General features: G+C 46.8%; 1 protein-coding gene across 1 annotated transcript in view; it reads left to right on the top strand.

Moving 5' to 3' along the window:
* Nucleotides 1-16,644, top strand: part of LOC106574005 (obscurin) — a 56,875-nt gene that overhangs the window by 39,283 nt on the left and 948 nt on the right. The window contains exons 45-69 of the mRNA XM_014149500.2: nucleotides 2,693-2,795; nucleotides 3,191-3,320; nucleotides 3,506-3,611; nucleotides 5,449-5,551; nucleotides 5,666-5,805; nucleotides 5,920-6,032; nucleotides 7,346-7,514; nucleotides 7,898-7,985; nucleotides 8,123-8,323; nucleotides 8,636-8,696; nucleotides 8,978-9,055; nucleotides 9,285-9,457; nucleotides 9,573-9,599; nucleotides 9,699-9,851; nucleotides 9,950-9,995; nucleotides 10,114-10,182; nucleotides 10,346-12,104; nucleotides 12,235-12,366; nucleotides 12,456-12,578; nucleotides 12,785-12,952; nucleotides 13,097-13,202; nucleotides 13,390-13,629; nucleotides 13,874-14,091; nucleotides 14,258-14,354; nucleotides 16,395-16,544. Coding sequence (XP_014004975.2) covers nucleotides 2,693-2,795; nucleotides 3,191-3,320; nucleotides 3,506-3,611; nucleotides 5,449-5,551; nucleotides 5,666-5,805; nucleotides 5,920-6,032; nucleotides 7,346-7,514; nucleotides 7,898-7,985; nucleotides 8,123-8,323; nucleotides 8,636-8,696; nucleotides 8,978-9,055; nucleotides 9,285-9,457; nucleotides 9,573-9,599; nucleotides 9,699-9,851; nucleotides 9,950-9,995; nucleotides 10,114-10,182; nucleotides 10,346-12,104; nucleotides 12,235-12,366; nucleotides 12,456-12,578; nucleotides 12,785-12,952; nucleotides 13,097-13,202; nucleotides 13,390-13,629; nucleotides 13,874-14,091; nucleotides 14,258-14,354; nucleotides 16,395-16,544 — 4,753 coding nt within the window. The remainder of the gene's footprint in view (nucleotides 1-2,692; nucleotides 2,796-3,190; nucleotides 3,321-3,505; nucleotides 3,612-5,448; nucleotides 5,552-5,665; nucleotides 5,806-5,919; nucleotides 6,033-7,345; nucleotides 7,515-7,897; nucleotides 7,986-8,122; nucleotides 8,324-8,635; nucleotides 8,697-8,977; nucleotides 9,056-9,284; nucleotides 9,458-9,572; nucleotides 9,600-9,698; nucleotides 9,852-9,949; nucleotides 9,996-10,113; nucleotides 10,183-10,345; nucleotides 12,105-12,234; nucleotides 12,367-12,455; nucleotides 12,579-12,784; nucleotides 12,953-13,096; nucleotides 13,203-13,389; nucleotides 13,630-13,873; nucleotides 14,092-14,257; nucleotides 14,355-16,394; nucleotides 16,545-16,644) is intronic.

Here is a 16,644-nt window from a genome sequence, read left to right as displayed (position 1 = left end):
AACGAGGGTGAGATGCGGTAGTGACTGGACAGTTGTAACCTATACGTCACCCTGTTGACCCTCCGGAGAACCTTGAACGGCCCCACAAACCGGGGCCTCATTCTTGCAGGGCAGATGGAGTGGGAGGTTCCTGGTAGAGAGCCAGATGCGATCCCCAGGGTGGAACACAGAGGTCTCACTGCGTTGGCGGTCTACCTGTTTTTTTTTGGACGATGGACGGTGAGCTTGAGTCTCACGTGAGCGTCACTCCACACTTCTGCGCGCTGGAACCACTCATCAACCACAGGAGCCTCAGTCTGGCCCAGAGTCCACGGCGCCAGGGCCGGCTGAAAACCCAGAACACACTGGAAGGGAGCCAACCCAGTGGAGGAGTGACGCAGCAAATTCTGGGCGTACTCTGCCCATGGAAGAAATCGTGCCCACTCACCCTGCCGGTCCAGACAGTGACTCCTCAGGAACCTCCCCAGCTCCTGGTTCATCCTCTCCACCTGCCTGTTGGACTGAGGCCGGTACCTGGAAGAGAGGCTGACCGTGACCGAGCTTCTCCATGAAGGCCTTACATACTCGCGATATGAATTGAGAGCCACGGTCGGAGACGATGTCGTCCGGAAGGCCATAATGTCGGAAGACCTGCTGGAAGAGTGCCTCAGCGACCTGGAGAGCAGTGGGGAGACCAAGAAGGGGAATTAACCGACGTGACTTAGAAAATCTATCCACTACCACCAGAATGGTGGTGAAACCATCAGAGGGGAGATCGGTTACAAAGTCAATGGATAGATGAGACCAGGGTCGCTGAGGCATGTGAAGCGGTTGGAGCTTCCCTGCTGGAGCATTCCAAGGAGACTTGGTTTGGGCACACACAGAACAGGAGTTGACATAACGAGTGACATCCTGCGCCAAGGTGGGCCACCAGTATTTCTCAGCGATGGAGTGGATGGTGTGAGAAATACCTGGATGTCCAGCGACAACCGCTGTGTGCGCCCAGGTTAGCAACCGATCCCTTAATCCCTGTGGGAACGTAAATGCGCATGGGAGGACAGTTCAGGGGTGCGGACTCCATATCCAGAGCCTGGCAGATCTCCACATCTATGTCCCAGACCACAGGAGCTACGACTCGGGAGGATGGGAAGCAGGTCCTCCGGCATTCAGGTGACCAGTCTGATTTTCATCCTCGACCATGAAATGGTGGGGTTATGGCGTTGAAGGGAGGCCGAGGATGATCTTGTGAACTGGTGCACTGGTGATGAAGGTGATATTCTCCTGCTGATTGGACTCCACGATGAGGGTGAGTGGTTGGGTGATGTGTGTGATGGTTCCAGATCCTAGAGGCCGACAGTCAAGACCTTGAACCGGAAAAGTAGAGGAGAGCAGGTAGGTAGTAATATTGAGAGAGGAGGCAAGTGTCTGATCGATAAAGTTCCCTGCGGCACCGGAATTCACAAAAGCTGTAGACACAGGGCATGAGGGACTGTCAGCCAGAGTGATGGGTACTAAAAAGAGTCTAACAGGAAGAGCAGTAGATTGAATACTCACTCCTGGTCCAGGGGATGTAACATCACATGACCGTCCCTCTGCTCTAGTGGATCCCGGATTCTGAAGTAACAGACACCGCTGGCACTTCTGCCCTCCCTGGCCACAGTACAGACAGAGCCCCAGCTGTATCCGTCTGCATCGTTCTGCCGCAAAAAGGCGTGTGACCCCTAACTCCATGGGTTCAGGCTCTGATCCCGAACACTCGCAGAAGGAGGGAGAGAAGCAATGACGATGCCGACGCTCCCGGAGGAGGTTATCCAGATGGAGGGCCATCCCAATGAGTGCATCCAGGGTGAGGTTGTCATCCCAATGAGTGCATCCAGGGTGAGGTCGTCATCCCAATGAGTGCTTCCAGGGTGAGGTCGTCATCCCGGCAGGCCAGTTCCGTCTGGACCTCCTCGCGTAGACCTCTTCTAAATAACGTTCTGAGCGCCGGCTCATTCCATCTACCGGAAGTTCTACTGTCTGGAAGGTAAGCGCATATTCAGCAGCCGTCTGATTCCCCTGCTGGAGCTGAAGCAGACACTCACCTCCCTCTCTGCCCTCCGCGGGATGGTCGAAAATACATTGAAAAACAGAGCCATGAACCCTTCATAAGACTCGAGCTCCTCCTCTCCTCTCTCCCAGACGGCCATAGCCCATTCCAATGCCCGCCCAGTCAGCAGAAAAATAACTATGGCAACCTTAGACCTCTCGGTGGTGGGGGCTTCCATCTGGTGTGCGAAATAGAGGAAACACTGAAGGAGGAAGAATGATTCCCAGGACTGGTGGTTAGTATTCCTGCAACGACGTGCGCCGAAGGGGAGGGGAGGAGCAGGAGTAGACGTGACAGTGACGGTCACTTGCAGTCGCTTTGGTGCTGAACTCAGCACCCACAGTCAGGACTGACAGAGCACTCAGTCCATAGAGATCCTACTAAATGAATATGTATTATTTATTATTAAATGTATTAGTGTATTCTAATTCCGAATTCTATGATTCAGCCTACCTCACTCACAAATTACATGCTGATGAAGATTAGAGCTTAAATACACTGAAATACACAAATCGTACACATATGATTTTGCTATCCAACATGTTACGTATACCCCATGTCCTATTGTGCAAAGATAATACGTAATGCGTAGAGTGAATTAACTCATTACTTCTTGTCCCACAGCACCCCCCAGATTCATTACTAGGCTGCAGAGTGCATGTCTGCTGGAGGGAGAGGATGTCCAGTTTACCTGCTCCATGCACAGCACACCTCTACCCCTAGTCAGGTATGGTACAGTAAACTGCACTGGGTTTACAGATGCAGGATCTTAATTTGATCACCGTGTTGCAGGACAATTTTACAACTTTAAATGTATTTGAGGTTTAAAAAGGCTTCTGAAGTTTGTAATTTCCACTTAGAAATGTCCGACTTGATTTCCCCTTACAAAAATGTCCATTAATTATAATCCATGTAATAATTCACATTTCCTGTTGCTGCAGGATTATTTTCCTGTCGTAGCAAACGGGCTCAAAGGAAGATCCTACATCTGTACTCAGTATTCCCATACTATGTCATGAGAACATGGGCTCCCATGATTCAAAGTTTGAACCATAAGATTTCCATTGAGATCCACCCACATGTTGTTATTTGGTTGTGTGCCCTGGCATGCTCTGGGGGCAGGTGGTTTAAGGATGCCAGAGAGCTGACAGACCAGAGGAAGTACCACATAGAGAGTGACGCCCGCAGTGGGATCCTCACTCTCACCATAATGAACCCTGGAGAGACAGACCTGGGACGGTATGAGTGTGAGGTATGCGTACAGGACATGTATGAAACCCCTTTATGCACTTCATATGTAATGCTTCTTGCTAACATGTAGGTATAACATTAAGGTATAATATACTGTTGCTTGTCTTCATAGCAATGCACCCTAGGAGCTTTTGAACACTCTTATAAAGAACTGAATTTAAAATGTGAAATCTTGTTATGTTTCAGCTGTGGAACCAGTTGGGCAGTGCCAAGTGTAAAGCAGAGCTGTGCGCCGCCTTCACACAAGTGATTGACAGTGAGCCTGACCAACCACAGGTCCTCTTGACCAAAGGTAGGAGAGTTCCACCCAATCAAGGTAAATGTCCACCTGGGAGTAACGAAGCAGGTTTTGAGAAGAAGGCTGTCTACACTATAAGACATGGTTAATAGGATGACAGTAATATATTTAAGCAATAAGGCCCAAGGAGGTGTGATATATGGCCAATATACCACTCCTAAGGACTGTACATAGCCGTGGTATATTGGCCATATAGCTAAAACCCCGAGGTACCTTATTGCTATTATAAACTGGTAACCAATGTAATTAGAGCAGTAAAAATAAATGTTTTGTTATACCCGTGGTATACGGTCTCATATACCATGGTTTTCAGCCAATCAGCATTCAGGGCCAGAACCACCCTAGTTTATAATATAGGATAAAGACCCCATAGGTCCAACTCTTACTGATTTCTCATGAGAGACAAGGATAAGTATTGTGTTATCCCAGTTTTATTCTGTGGACAATATAAATGTAGTGTTAACTGATGAGGGATTAGGAAAGCACATGCCATGGTTATTCCTTAGTTTCACCTCACTTCACTTTACCTCAAACCACCACTTTATACCTGTTTTCACACTGTCAGTCATCATTGCCATTCCTCATTTTCAATTTGGATTATCTCATTACCTAGGTTACACTTTCTCTCCCATGTCCTTCCAAACACCCTCGAAACCATATACACTTCCAGTCACCTACATTAGCAATCAACATAGATATCATATCATTCGTAGTTGTACATATTCATGAAAGACATTGATACAATTTAGTATTGGATGTTTTGGTTTGTGTTTTCATCATGTTTCCATCTTTCAGAAATGAATAGTATTGGAACGGACCGGGTCATTTGCCCCCATTTGACTGATCTTGGTGGATTTCCAAAAAGCTTTTCCAAACAGGAGAAAGAAGGGGCCATAGCTCATTTACATCTAGGAGTGTTTACCAGGCACATATTAAGCCTAGTCCAAGACTGAAATGTATTTTCAATGAAGATTCTCCATTGATCTTGATTTTTAGTCCATGACTAGGCTTAATCTGAGCCCGGGAAACCACCCCTCAGAGTCCATATCAGGACCTACTTACATTTAATCCATATCAAACACCTTTAACACATTTAAGTCACCAAGTACATTCAGTTAGTCAATTTATTGAAATAAATATTATAGATCACTGGCATTGCAGTATGTATAAATTGCTTTCCTTCATGAGCTATGATTTCACCTCTAAGTAGTTTTCCTTTAGGCTTTTGGACACCAATTGATCATGTGACTCCATCCATTCTCTGTAACCCTGCTCTCCATCCCACTTCCTCTGTATTCCCCTGAGCAGGAAGTACCTCAGAGCCTTCATCATGTAAGTCTTATCATGTTCCCAGTATCATGGACCCAGTGCATGTGGATGGGTCTTCCTCTCTCCTCTCCAACGCATGCCCAGCTAACTCTCCACTCCTACCCATACAAGATGGTCATGTGCTGGGCATTAGGCGCTCCTTATGCCCCTCCCCCCATGTGTCCATGTCCTCCTGTTCATGGGCTGATTTACAAACTATTGGGTGTCCGTCAAGTCTGGAGGTAAGACGTGCACTTGTTATTATGCTTATGTGAGTCTGGAGGTAAGGGTACTGTATGTTCCTAATATTTGCTTTTATCCTATTTTTCACATTCTACATTTTTAAATAGACAGTTGTTAATGCCTCGACACACTTCGCCTCAGTCACAAGTTGGCATGGCTTCAAAAAATATATTAAACTTAAAGGCCAGCTAATATGAAGTAATGATTTTGGATTCTAAGACTCTAAGAGAACCTAAGGGCATCTGTCAGTCTGTGAGTGATGTCATTGTGCTTCCTCCAGACTCAGATGGCTGGTCCACTGCCATGGTGAAGCAATGGCTGCAGACAGACTTCAGCCCCACATCTATCGTCAAAATGCTCTTCCAGCCTGGATATCCTAAGCCGTGAGTCTACCTGCCAGAACTGTGATACTGTACATTATCATACTACTGCACCATCTCTCTCTCTATCCCAATATATGCACCGTCTCTATATTTATCACACTATTTTCTCTACAGAGCTGAGGGTGGCCCAGAGGAAAGGGACCCCACCACCAGAGGCCACGTGGAGGTGCCACAGTTCCCCAATGATCTTGAGGAGAGATCCGAGGTTGAGGAGGAACTTTATGTCCCTGAGACCATACAGGAAATGCCAACAGGTACTTGTACTGTGCACACTCACACTGTAGTTCATTTTTTGTTGTTTTTGAAGTGGCCACTGTTCCTAAAACTTGAATAATCTCACGGAATTACTTAAATTCCTGTTTCCTTAGCTCCTCCCTCCATTCAGGTGCCGGCAGAGGACCTGTGTGTGGAGTCTGGCCAATCAGCTACCTTCACCATCATCATCACAGGAAGGCCAACCCCCGAGATTCAGTGGTACAAGGTAGGGAAGCTTCAAACCGATGTGCCTTCTCAATCTAAGACCACCATCAACTGATTCACTGTTATAAATAACTTCATACTAACCTTTATTATGATATGACATGCGCCATATCATTTCAGCATATCTGACACCGGACTAACCACACCCATTTATCAAGCAGTAATCTATACTGAACAAAAAATATAAACCCAACATGTAACAATTTTAACGATTTTACTGACTTACAGTTCATATAAGGTAATCAGTCAATTGAAATAAATTCATTAGGCACTAATCTATGGATTTCACATGACTTGGCAGGGGCGCAGCCATGGTTGGGCTTGGGAGGGCATAGGCCCACCCACTTTGGAGCCAGGCCCACCCACTGGGGAGCCAAGCCCAGCCAATCAGAATGAGTTTTTCCAGACAAAAGGTCTTTATTACAGACATAAATACTCCTCAGTTTCATGAGCTGTCCAGGTGGCTGGTCTCAGACAATCCTGCAGTTGAAGAAGCCGGATGTGGAAGTTCTGGGCTGGTGTCATTACACGTGGTCTGCGGTTGTGAGGCTGGTTGGACATACTGCCAATTTCTCTAAAACAACGCTGGAGGCTGCTTATGGTAGAGAAATGAACATTCAATTCCCTGGCAACAGCTCTGGTGAACATTCGTGCAGTCAGCATGCCAAATGCACGCTCCCTCAAAATTTCTGACATCTGTGGAATTGTGTTGTGTGACAGAACTTTACATTTTAGAGTGGCCTTTTGTTGTCCCCAGCACAAGGTGCATCTGTGTAATGATCATGCTGTTTAATCAGCTTCTTGATATGCCACACCTGTCAGGTGGATGGATTATCTTGGCAAAGGAGAAATGTTCACTAACAGGGTTGTAAACAAATTTGTGCACAAAATTTGAGAGAAATATGCTTTTTGTGCGAATGGATAATGTCTGGGTATCTTTTATTTCAGCTCATGAAACATGGGACCAACACTTTACATCACGGCTGTCCAACCCTGTTGCTGGAGAGCTACCCTCCTGTAGGTTTTCACTCCAACTCCAGTTGTAACCAACCTGATTCAGCTTTTCAAGCAGCTAATTATTAGAATCAGGTGCGCTAGATGAGGGTTGGATTGAAAACCTACAGGATGGTAGCTCTCCAGGAACAGGGTTGGACAGTCCTGCTTTACATGTTGCGTTTATATTTTTGTTCAGTATATATGGATTCTGTTGCCTTTGTAATATTTGGTATCCTCCTCTACTGCTGGGAGTCTGAGACCCCCTATGTTGTCTTAGAAGCTGTACCTTAGTACTGTGTCACTCTTATATGATTGGAGGATGGAGAGGAGCTGTTGGCCAATGAGAATGTGGAGGTGGTCCAGAATGGTGCCCGCTGCTCTCTGACTGTGCTGTACCCGGAGAGCGAGGATGGTGGCATCTACACCTGCTGGGCCTATAACGACTCCGGACACACATCCTGTCAGGCTCAGCTCACAGTGGAGGAGGGTGAGGCCTCAGGACACACCTACGCAGTTTCTCAAATGATTCCCTTTTCCCTTCTACAGTAGTGCACAACTTTTTGCTAGAGCCATCCCACTGAGTACACACTGGTTGAATCAATGTTGTTTCCACGTCATTTCAATGACGTTACGTTGAACCAACGTGGAATAGATGTTGAATTTATGTCTGTGCCCAATGGGGTATGTCTTTCTGTTCACTGTCCTTATTGTTACATTCATTCAAGCTAGCTGATGCCAAACCTTCTACAGTTTTACCACAATATGCTTGGAAGGTGTGCATCCTTATCTGAAACCAACATAACACCACAGACGTGATATTCTCTGGCTGGACTACCTGTGACTGCATGGCCATGGTCCTCTTTTCTGTAGGTCCACTGGAGTCGCAGGAGAGGGAGGTGGAGCTTGGGAAGAGGAGGAAGCTGCTCTCTGTGTATGATGTCCATGAGGAGATAGGGAGGTAAATACCGACTTTTTTTGGGTATCCTATTTCCCAAGTCGGCTGTCAATCTGCAACTGTGGAGACTACGCTCCCTTTAGCTGTGTCCCAATTATCTAAAATGGCTTCCGTCCTTTGTCTTCTCCCTGTGTCTGTAGAGGTACATATGGGGTGGTGAAGCGGGTTACCCACAGGAGGACTGGTGAGGGCTTTGCCGCCAAGTTCCTGCCCCTGAGGAGCAGTACGAGGACCAGGGCCTTCCAGGAGAGAGATCTGCTCTCCCGGTTGGCCCACCCCAGGGTGTCCTGTCTGCTGGACTTCTTCTCTACACGCAGGACCCTGGTCCTGGTCACTGAAGCGTATCCTTAACCATGGCGCTTTTAGCCACTTCCACATACAGTCCTCTTATGAAGGCCTAAGAGTGGAAATGTAGTCATAATAAAACATACTGTACTGTAGCTTGTGAGCTTGAACAACCTCCCCTGCACACCGTTTTTGTGAGTTTAAAAAAAATCTGTACTATTTTATCTTTCACTTCTTTTCTTTGGTGCGAATAAATAAAACATAAAACCTGGAGTAGGAAATGGAACATGACAACAACAAAAAAACAGAATATGTGCTCAATTTGATCAATGTATAACACTGTATATTCTTCTTAATACCGTCTATAGCTGCTCTTCTTATAGTCTTCTTGATCATCTGCTGTTGAAGGGATCGGTCAGTGAGGGAGAGGTAAAATATTACATCTCTATTCTGTGAAGGGCGGCAGGTAGCCTAGCGGTTAAGAGCGCTGGATGGTAACCGAAAAGTCATGGGTTTGAATCCCTGAGCTGACTAGGTGAAAAATCTGCCGATCTGCCCTTGAGCAAGGCACTTATCCCTAATTGCTCCGGATAAGAGCGTCTGCTAAATTATGTAAAACACAACATTGTTGGACCTGTTTTGTCCGAACGCTTACAACCTGCCCGTATGATGTCTATAAACCGTCCGTAACCATGCTTTCATGGTACCAGGTGCAGATGTACGTTCAGCAAATCCTGGAGGGAGTTGGTCACATCCACAGCATGAACATTCTTCATCTGGACATCAAAGTAAGCTCTTCCTACATCCATATTCATAAAGCAGTTGGTATATTTCATTTGATTCTTAATACATACATTTTGTTTTGTGTGCATTGAAACAATTCAGAGTGGTCATTCACTTGAATGGACAGCTTAGTCATGACATGATCAATTCCCTCACATAGAAATAGAATGAATAGAACAGGCTTTATTAATTCTACTACTATGTTCTCTCACCCACCGTCTGTAATTCACACAGCCGGACAATATCCTGATGGTGTTTCCACCCAGAGAGGAGATCAAGATCTGTGACTTTGGCTTCTGTCAAGAGATGGACACTTCCAGACACCAGTACAGCCAGTTCGGCACTCCAGAGTTTGTAGCACCTGAGATCATACATCAAGACCCTGTCACTACAGCAAGTGACATCTGGTAAGCTAAATGTACTCTCTGTTTCAGTACATCTATTATACTGTTTGTGACATTCCTGTCATGTGAAGGTACAATGTGATGATTTATCACTACAGAAATGTCTTATCTTTGTCAGGTCCATTGGTGTTGTGGCGTATTTATGGTAAGTACTGATTTGAGGTTTGATATTATATATTAGATTGTCATCATACATGTAATGCGAGTGAGCGTTGACCGGTGAAATCATGCTGTGTCCTGGCAGTCTGATGTGCCGCTGTCCGTTCATGGGGGAGACGGACCGGGCCACTCTGCTGAGGGTGGGGGAGGGGACACTGAACTGGGACACACCTGACCTCACCTACAGGAGCACAGAGGCCCGGGACTTCCTCCGCACGGTCCTGCAGCCAGATCCAGAGTAAGATACACAACCATGGAAATGAATAAAGATCCCCCCCCCCCACCGTAAAAATATATAATATGGATATAATTCTAAATGATTTGTTCTCTCTTCAGAGAGCGACCAACTGCATTTGAGTGTCTGGGGCATGAATGGTTCCAGGTAAGAGTTATACAATTTGTTTACTGGTATGTCTCAGCCAGGGTTGATGAATGAAATAAATGGAGGAAAAACAATGATTCTTGCCTAACACATTCTGTCATGTTGATTACACTGTCAGAGCGAGGATGAAACTGATGACATCAACACAAGGCCTCTGAAAGTCTTTATCTCAAGGAGGAAATGGCAGGTACAGTAATGAGACCTGCAGACTTTCAACTCTGTCCAGTGCAGTCTTTCTTGTCTCATCTCTCTTTATGCAGTATATCCAGTGTTTTCTTAACTGTCTCTTGACAGCTTTGTATGAATGTGCTGTCTTCTCTTCACCTGCATTATCTCCCCTCGCAACCCAGCGTTCTCTGACCTGCCTGGGCTCAGTCCTCACCCTGAGGCCCATCCCAGAGCTGCTCGATGCCCCTCCTCGGGAAACCTCTGTCACAGCCCCGCGGGACCCCCACGAGCCCAGCAGCACCTCAATGAGCAGCGGCTCCTCCTCGGAGTATGACGAGGCCGACGCCTGGGACTTCTTCCACCACTGCACCACCACAGAGGAGGAGGAAGATGAGGAGGAAGACTTTGACCTCCTCATGGAGAGAGCCAGGATCCCTGAGCCCTTCGCCAAGCTTAAATTGGATGAAGAGGAAGAGGAGGGGATCATGGAGGAAGAGGAGATGGGAGGACAGAGGATCGTGCTAGAAAGGAGCATAAGCAGGCAGTCCGTAGGGTCCTCGGACGCCTCCAGGCAGCCAACCCCCCAGAGGGAGAGGAGGGTCAGCCGAGATAGCAGCCCATCCTTGTACTTCTCCGAGGGGGATGAAAGCTCCGTGTCTGGGAGTGAAGGAGGGCGCATCGCCAGGAGCAGCCTGATCCACAGCACCTTCTACGACAGCTCCACGCAGCTCTCGCCCATGTCCGCCCGCCACATGACCCTCAGGGACAAGTTCCAGGCCAAAAAGCAGGAGAGGGGCCGCAAGCCGCACCGCAGTAGCCTCTCTAGCCGCCTTAACGAGCCGCTCATTGAGTACGTGGAGGACGAGGGAGAGACCAATCACGGGCAAAGGCGAGGGTCTTTGCAGTCGTCCATGCTCAAGTCTTGCTCCTTCGACAGCGGGGTCGGCCTCTCACACAATGCACCCCCGAACAGGAGGAGCAGGTCGTTGGACGACTACTCCCGACGCTCACCAGGATCCGCCAAACGCAGAGAAGAGGAAGGTGCTTTGAGTCTTAAGGAGGATTTCACTGACGAAGAGGAGGATAAGAGCTTAGTCGTTGCCCCTGCCCAGATCAAAGGTAGAAGAGGTTCAGTGGCAGTGGCTCCCGCTCAGCTTACGGCCAGGCTTCAGAAACTGGGTGCAAAATTACCCCATGCTGGTCCAGAGAAAAGCCCTAGGCCAGAGCAGGGGAGACCAGGGGAGGAGAAGGGGGAGAACCTGGCTGGCTCGCAGTGCTCCCTGGCTGAGTCCTTCATCCTCGAGCATGGCTCTGAGGCCTCCAGCAGGCTGGGCTCCTGTGAGGATATGTCCCACGGCCGCCCTTTAGCCACACATAGAGGGAGAGCAGGGGATGAGTATGATGACCAGGAGGAGCCCCTGATCACCCCGTCCCCCTGCTCCCTGCTCCAGGCATCTGATGTTGAGGATGCTGAGCAGGAGCCCCAGCGCCGGAGAGGCCAACTTCAGATCCCACCGAGAAGGACAACACACCCCAACCAGAACCCAACGGACAGAAATAAGGGTCAGGTAGAGAGGAAGGTCCTGCCGGTGAAACCCAACCCCAGTCTGTCCATCAAGGCCCCAGAGAGGCCCCCAAGGGCCAGCGACACAAAGGCACGACTCCAGAGGCATGCGTCCACACCGGCCCTCCAGGCCAAACCGCCCATGGGGAAGTCTCCTAGGATGTCACCCAAAGTTGGCTTAATGAATCTGTTCCGCAGGCAGTCCTGGGCAGGGCATTCCTACTCCCAATTGGAGGGCACGGAGCAGGGACCCACACTAGGGGAATTGGAGCCCAAAACCCCCACCATGTCACTAAGGAAAAAGATGAGGGCATCAGCCTCTAGCCTCACCAAGCTGTTCACTAAATCGTCCAGCAAGGAGGACTTAACGAAGGGAGGTGAGCTACCGTACAATTTTAGTTCAGTACACTTTTTAAAATTAGATCTCTCTCATGTAGTGGAAACCTTTTTTCAGCTAGTTCTGATGAATCTGAATCTTCACACTTTGTGTTTCTTGGTGTGATGCAGGGCCGATTGTAAAGGGTTTATTTCCTGTTCCGCCTGAGCAAAAGGCAAGCCCTGGCTTGGAGAGCCCAAAAAAGAAATCCAAGTTCTTCTCATTCAAAATACCTAAAATACCTGCATTCAAAAAGAACAAAGGTCAAGTATATCTAGACTCAATTTACAATCTATTCAGCAGGAGATTGTCTCTCTGCAATTCTAAATGTGTCTTTCTGTTTTCTCTCCAGAAATGCCTATCCGCCCCACCAGGCCTGATGTGCACCAGTTGGAGGCAGGTGGATTTCTGCTGGTATGGAGACTAGTGCAGTCCAGCGACCCAGTGGTTTACAGTGTTCAGTACAGCACAGATGGTAAAAAAACACTGCTTACAGATCACACAGACTACTATAGTACAGAATATATACATTTTCTACAAAAATGGTTATGTCCAGGTGACGTGAAGCTACGCTAAACTTAACAAGTTTAACACTATCTACTGAAGTGGGCAACTGATGATTACGATCTAAACATGTTGCACATTAAATATTTGAAATGTCCGTACTCTGTGCTGCTACAGGTGTGGAGTGGAAGCTTCTGTCGGAGGAGGTGACAGACAGCTGCTACGTGGTGAAGGACTTACCCAGAGGAGCAGGATATGTGTTCAGGGTTGGCTGCATCATCAAGACAGGCGCAGGACCTTTTAGTGACCCTTCTCCACCTGTTGTTATGGCATCCCATCCTGAAGGCAAGAAAATTCAAAATATAGTATTTTGATTTCCTTATATAAATGTATGTGTTTATTGATGAAAGTCTTTTATGTTCTGTTTTAGTGCTCCATCTCCCTTGTTGAGTCTGTGGCCAGACATAATACTTCTCCTTTGATCTACAGAGATCCACATTCCCCTCATCCAGACAGAGTCCCCAGGTTCAAAGGGCAGTAGGTCAGGAGGTCAACCTAGCCACAAGACCTACAGCTTCCTCTCAGAGATCAACAGGTACTGAATATCTATACCGGGTTAGGAAAGTTGCAGTTTTTTATGGACGACGTGAATGTGTACTAATTTAGCATATCTAAATTAAAATTTAAACCCTTGCACAACAGCATACACATATTGTCTTTACTTCACGTCTGCAAGTAGACCTATCTCTCACCATTACTTTGCTCCATTCTGTCCGTATCAGGGGCCGTTTCAGCGTGGTGACCCAGTGCCAGGACAGCCAGAGCCAGCAGCTGTTTGCTGCCAAGATCACCCCCTGCAGGCCAGAGAAGAGACAGCTGGTGCTCAGAGAGTACCAGCTGCTGAAGAGGCTCAACCACCCCAACCTGGTCCAGCTGCACACAGCGTACATAACCCCGTACTACCTGGTGCTCATCCAAGAGCTGTGTGCCGGCAGAGAGCTGCTTTACAACCTGGCTGAGAGGTCAGACAGACACACCATTGAATATGATCGCTGCCTGCTTTACATTACGACATTACTTAGTAGTGTTTGGGGGTGGTGTGTGTGTTGGTTTGTAGTGTTAGCTGGCTAAGGGGACTTGCATCTTACAGAGTATCAATGGTACTTAGTGAAAACCACATGCAGAAGATGGGTTTTATATAAACAAAAAGGAACCTCCCTTTCTCCCTCCCTCTTTTCTCCCTCCCTCACTCCCTCCCCCACACAGAGACCTGTATTCTGAGCTCCATGTAGCAGAGTTGCTGGCTCAGATCCTGAGTGCTGTGGACTACCTGCACGGCCGCCGCGTTGTCCACTTGGACCTCAAGTCAGACAACATGCTGGTGACGGACTGCAATACGCTGAAAATCGTAGACCTGGGCTCCGCTCAGTCCTTCACGCCCGGACAGACACTCAACATAGAGCATATTCAGGGACAAGAGAAAGGTACAGCAAGCGGATGACTTGGGACGATTACCCAGAAGGATGACTGGGAAGGATGACTGGGAAGGATGACGTGTTGAAAAATATATATATTCACTGGCACATACTGATGGAAACATTGGAAAGTAAAACTCTTATGAAGAATGTTCTCTCTCTCATGTTTTGTCAGTTTACATTGTCCTTCCTAAAGCTCCGGAAATCCTTGACGGACAAGGAGTCGGACCGGAGACCGACATCTGGGCTATTGGGGTGTTAGCTTTTATAATGTAAGTATAGAAAGACACATGAGGATTAATTTATTTAGCAATAATTACACTTCTCTGAACATTTAGAGCCCTGATTGCCCAGGATGCATCAGTTTGATCCTATATACAAAACACCTGCGATTTATATGACATAGACCGACAAAGTGAATCCAGGTGAAAGCTATGATCTGTTATTGATGTCACTTGTTAAATCCACTTCAATCAGTGTAGATACATGGGAAGAGACAGGTTAACTAAATAAGGATTTTTAAGCCTTTAGATAATTGAAACATGTATTGTGTACAGTGGCTTGCGAAAGTATTCACCCCCCTTGGCATTTTTCCTATTTTGTTGCCTTACAACCTGGAATAAAAATTGATTTTTGGGGGTTTGTATCATTTGATTGACACAACATGCCTACCGCTTTGAAGATGCAAAATATTTTTTATTGTGAAACAAACAAGAAATAACACAAAAATACAAAACTTGAGCGTGCATAACTATTCACCCCCCCAAAGTTAATACTTTGTAGAGCCACCTTTTGCAGCTGCAAGTCTCTTGGGATATGTCTCTATAAGCTTGGCACATCTAGCCACTGGGATTTTTGCCCATTCTTCAAGGCAAAACTGCTCCAGCTCCTTCAAGTTAGATGGTCTCTGCTGGTATACAGCAATCTTTAAGTCATACCACAGATTCTCAATTGGAATGAGGTCTGGGCTTTGACTAGGCCATTCCAATACATTTAAATGTTTCCCCGTAAACCACTCGAATGTTGCTTTAGCAGTATGCTTAGGGTCATTGTCCTGCTGGAAGGTGAACCTTCATCCCAGTCTCAAATCTCTGGAAGTCTGAAACAGGTTTCCCTCAAGAATTTCACTTTATTTAGCACCATCCATCATTCCTTCAATTCTGACCAATTTCCCAGTCCATGACGATGACAAACATCCCCACAGCATGATGCTGCCACCACCATGCTTCACTGTGGGGATGGTGTTCTCTGGGTGATGAGATGTGTTCGGTTTGCGCCGGGTTTGCGCCAGACATAGCGTTTTCCTTTGGCCAAAAAGCTCAATTTTAGTCTCATCTGACCAGAGTACCTTCTTCCATATGTTTGGGGAGTCTCCCGCATGCCTTTTGGTGAACACCAAACGTGTTTGCTTATTTTCTTTAAGCAATGGCTTTTTTCTGGCCAGTCTTCCGTAAAGCCCGGCTTAAAGTGGTTCTATGGACAGATACTCCAATCTCCGCTGTGGAGCTTTGCAGCTCCTTCAGGGTTATCTTTGGTCTCTTTGTTGCCTCTGATTAATACCCTCCTTGCCTGGTCTGTGAGTTTTGGTGGGCGGCCCTCTCTTGGCAGGTTTGTTGTGGTGCCATATTCTTTCAATTTTTTAATAATTGATTTAATGGTGCTCCATGGGATGTTCCGAAGTTTAGGATATTTTTTTTATATCCCAACCCTGATCTGTACTTCTCCACAACTTTGTCCCTGACCAGTTTGGAGAGCTCCTTGGTCTTCATGGTGCCGCTTGCTTGGTGGTGCCGCTTGCTTACTGGTGTTGCTGACTCTGGGGCCTTTTCAGAACAGGTGTATATATACTGAGATCATGTGACACTTAGATTGCACACAGGTGGACTTTGTTTAACTAATTATGTGACTTCTGAAGGTAAATGGTTTCACCAGATCTTATTTAGGGGCTTCATAGTAAAGGGGGTGAATACATATGCACGCACCACTTTTTTATTTTTATTAAACATTTCACTTCACCAATTTGGACTATTTTGTGTATGTCCATTACATGAAATCCAAATAAAATCTATTTAAATTACAGGTTGTAATTCAACAAAATAGGAAAAACACCAAGGGGGAGGTAGATTTTTACAAGGTACTGTATGTGTGCCATTCAGATGGTGAAGAGGGTATGATAGTAGGTGCCAGGAGCACTGGTTTGTGTCAATATTAGGAAGGTGTTCCTAATGTTTTGTATACTCAGTGTAGAGTAATACTGCCATTTATTCCTCTTTTTGTCCTCTGATGTGTCCATGTATCCTCTAACTATCTAGGTTGAGTGCAGATAGCCCGTTTCATTCAGACCTCAACTGGGAGAGGGACAGAAACATCCGGAAGGGGAAGATCCAGTTTGGCCGATGCTACCCTGGCCTGTCAGAGGCAGCAATCACCTTCATGAAGAACACACTGAGCAACAAGGCCTGGTGAGTCCATTGGCCACATCTTAGCCAACCAGGTTCTATACTTATTATTTGAGATCGTCAAGGTACACCCAAAGTTGTTTCATTGAGGGGTAATTGATTG

This window comes from Salmo salar, chromosome ssa16, assembly GCF_905237065.1.
Source record: "Salmo salar chromosome ssa16, Ssal_v3.1, whole genome shotgun sequence".
NCBI lineage: Eukaryota > Metazoa > Chordata > Actinopteri > Salmoniformes > Salmonidae > Salmo > Salmo salar.
This window is presented reverse-complemented; position numbering and strand designations above follow the sequence as displayed.